At 60.6% G+C, this 2,231-nt stretch overlaps 1 protein-coding gene across 1 annotated transcript in view; it reads left to right on the top strand.

Annotated features, from left to right (window-relative positions):
- Positions 1-1,836: 1,836 nt before the first annotated feature.
- Positions 1,837-2,231, top strand: part of NOTCH3 (notch 3) — an 89,934-nt gene continuing 89,539 nt past the window's right edge. Inside the window, exon 1 of the mRNA XM_011953405.1 lies at positions 1,837-1,909. Coding sequence (XP_011808795.1) covers positions 1,837-1,909 — 73 coding nt within the window. The remainder of the gene's footprint in view (positions 1,910-2,231) is intronic.

The raw sequence follows: 2,231 nt of genomic DNA, 5'->3' as shown, positions 1-2,231 counted from the left end.
GCAACCTCCACCTCCTGGGTTCAAGCGATTCTCCTGCCTTAGCCTCCCCAGTAGCTGGGACTACAGGCGCCCGCCACCTCGCCCGGCTAGTTTTTGTATTTTTAGTAGAGACGGGGTTTCACCGTGTTAGCCAGGATGGTCTCGATCTCCTGACCTCGTGATCCGCCCGTCTCGGCCTCCCAAAGTGCTGGGATTACAGGCTTGAGCCACCGCGCCCGGCCCAAAAACTTTTTATAGAGACAGATGTCTCACTATGCTGCACAAGGTGGTCTCAAACTCCTCGGCTCAAGTCATCCTCCCACCTCGGCCTCCCAAAGTGCTAGGATTGCAGGCATGAGCCACCGTGCCCATCTTGGGATGCACTTTTTTAGGAAGTGGGAAGTAGTGACTAGAAAGGTCCCAGGCGGGAAGAAGCTTGGGTGATTGGAGTCACAACACGCAGGCCAGGGGCTTGCTAAGGCAGAGTGAGCGAGGAGGCTTCAGAGAAGAGGCCACATAGCCAGACCGCCAGGGGCTGCGAGGAGCTTGGATTCGATTCTCAAGGGGAGCCAGGGGAGGGTTTTCAGCAGGGGAGGGACATGGCTTGCATTTTGAAGAGCTCCCTGTGGCGGTTGGACAGTCCCACGCAAGAGTGCGAGCGCTGAGGCCTGCGGGGGACTGCGCGCGGCCACAGCACAGGGCGGTCCCACTGTCCCGACCGATCAGGGACCCCAGGGCCCGGCCCAACCCGGGGCCCCCCCTGCCGGGGTGGAAGCAAGGTCCCCCGCCCCGGGGAGGCGAGAAGACGGACAGAAGGAGGAGGGAGCCACTGAGACGTGGGGCCCCGGGACATCGGAGCTCGCGGCGTAGGTTTGGGGCGAGGAGGCCTGTGGACAGGACCAGGACGGCGTCCACGGGGCGGTGGGTCCAGCGACGGTTGCCGGGGGGACGGGGGACGGGTTGATGGTTGACCGGAACGGGTAGCGGTTGTCCGGGTGACCGGAGGGGCCCAGGCAAAGGCTGACAGGAGGCCTGGGACAGTTGCCCTGGCGACGGGGTTCCGCTGACGGTTGCTAGGGCGACGGAAAGGCGCCTTCTTCCGCCTGCGCGGCTGCAGGCGGGAGGGAGGCGGGGTCTTCTGGAGAAGGCGATCGCGTCGATTGGGCAGAGTCCTGGCTAGTGAGCCAATAGAGACTCGTGTCTCTCCTAGACCCGCCTCCCCCAGCCTGAGCCAATCCCGGCCCGCTTTTTTTTTTTTTTTTTTCCTGGCCCAAGGGCTTGTAGGGCGCATCTTTTAGGGCTGGAGCGGAGACCTCGGGGGCTTGGCCTGGGGTTTCTCCCATGATCGGTCTGTCCCTCTCCCTGCCTGTAGTTCACTTTCCATCACTCACTCTCTCACTCATTCAGAGGTCTGCATTGATGGTCCAGTAGTAGAATTCTCACTTCCCATTCATTCATTCATCCATTCAACTGTCCCTGCCACCAGTTCTAGGAGGGATGGTGGGAGACAAAGCCGGGCTCTGACACTGCCAGCAGGGTGTGATCCGGCCCTAGTGGAATGAGAAACGGGAGGAGCACTTACCTGGGGGGAGGGAGGGAAGGCTCCCTGGAGGAAGCAGTCCTGGAGCTGAACCTCCTAAAGCGGGGCTCCGACCCACAGAAGCCTCCCACGCAGGGATGATTTAGCATTTCCGTGAGACTGGGAGGAAAGTTTGGGATCGGATTGGAACTGTAAAAGGCTTCACATGCCAGGAGGGGAGGGTCTCGGACAGATCCGTGTGTCTGGAATGTCACTTGGGGGGTGGTGAGAAGGCGGACCAGAGGGGCAGACGGAGGGTGGGGAGGCCTCAGAGGAGGATGGGCGTGGTCCAGGCCGTGGAGAACGAGACTCAAGTCCAGGCACTGGAAGAGGAGCAGATACGATGGGAAGGTAAGAGGCAGGTTTGGGATATATTCAGTCTGACGGGGCTGGATCCCAGGGTAGGGATCTAGAAGCATGTTATGGGCTAAAGACAAAAACAGCCCAGCAAGCATCAGTGTGTTGTGCGGCAGAGAGTCTCTGAAGCTGGGAGGGAGGGTGAAGTCTCCCTAGAGCAGAATGGACAACAAGACTGAGCCCTGAGGACCCCCAACACCTCAGAGACAGGCAGAGAAGAGAGGCCACAAAGGTAGGAGATGAGGCCGGGCGCGGTGGCTCACGCCTGTAATCCCAGCACTTTGGGAGGCCGAGGCCAGCGGATCACAAGGTCAGG

This window comes from Colobus angolensis, unplaced genomic scaffold (assembly GCF_000951035.1).
Source record: "Colobus angolensis palliatus isolate OR3802 unplaced genomic scaffold, Cang.pa_1.0 Scaffold36, whole genome shotgun sequence".
Classification (NCBI taxonomy): domain Eukaryota; kingdom Metazoa; phylum Chordata; class Mammalia; order Primates; family Cercopithecidae; genus Colobus; species Colobus angolensis.
Note: the sequence above shows the minus strand (reverse complement) of the source record. Positions and strands in the feature narration are given on the sequence as shown.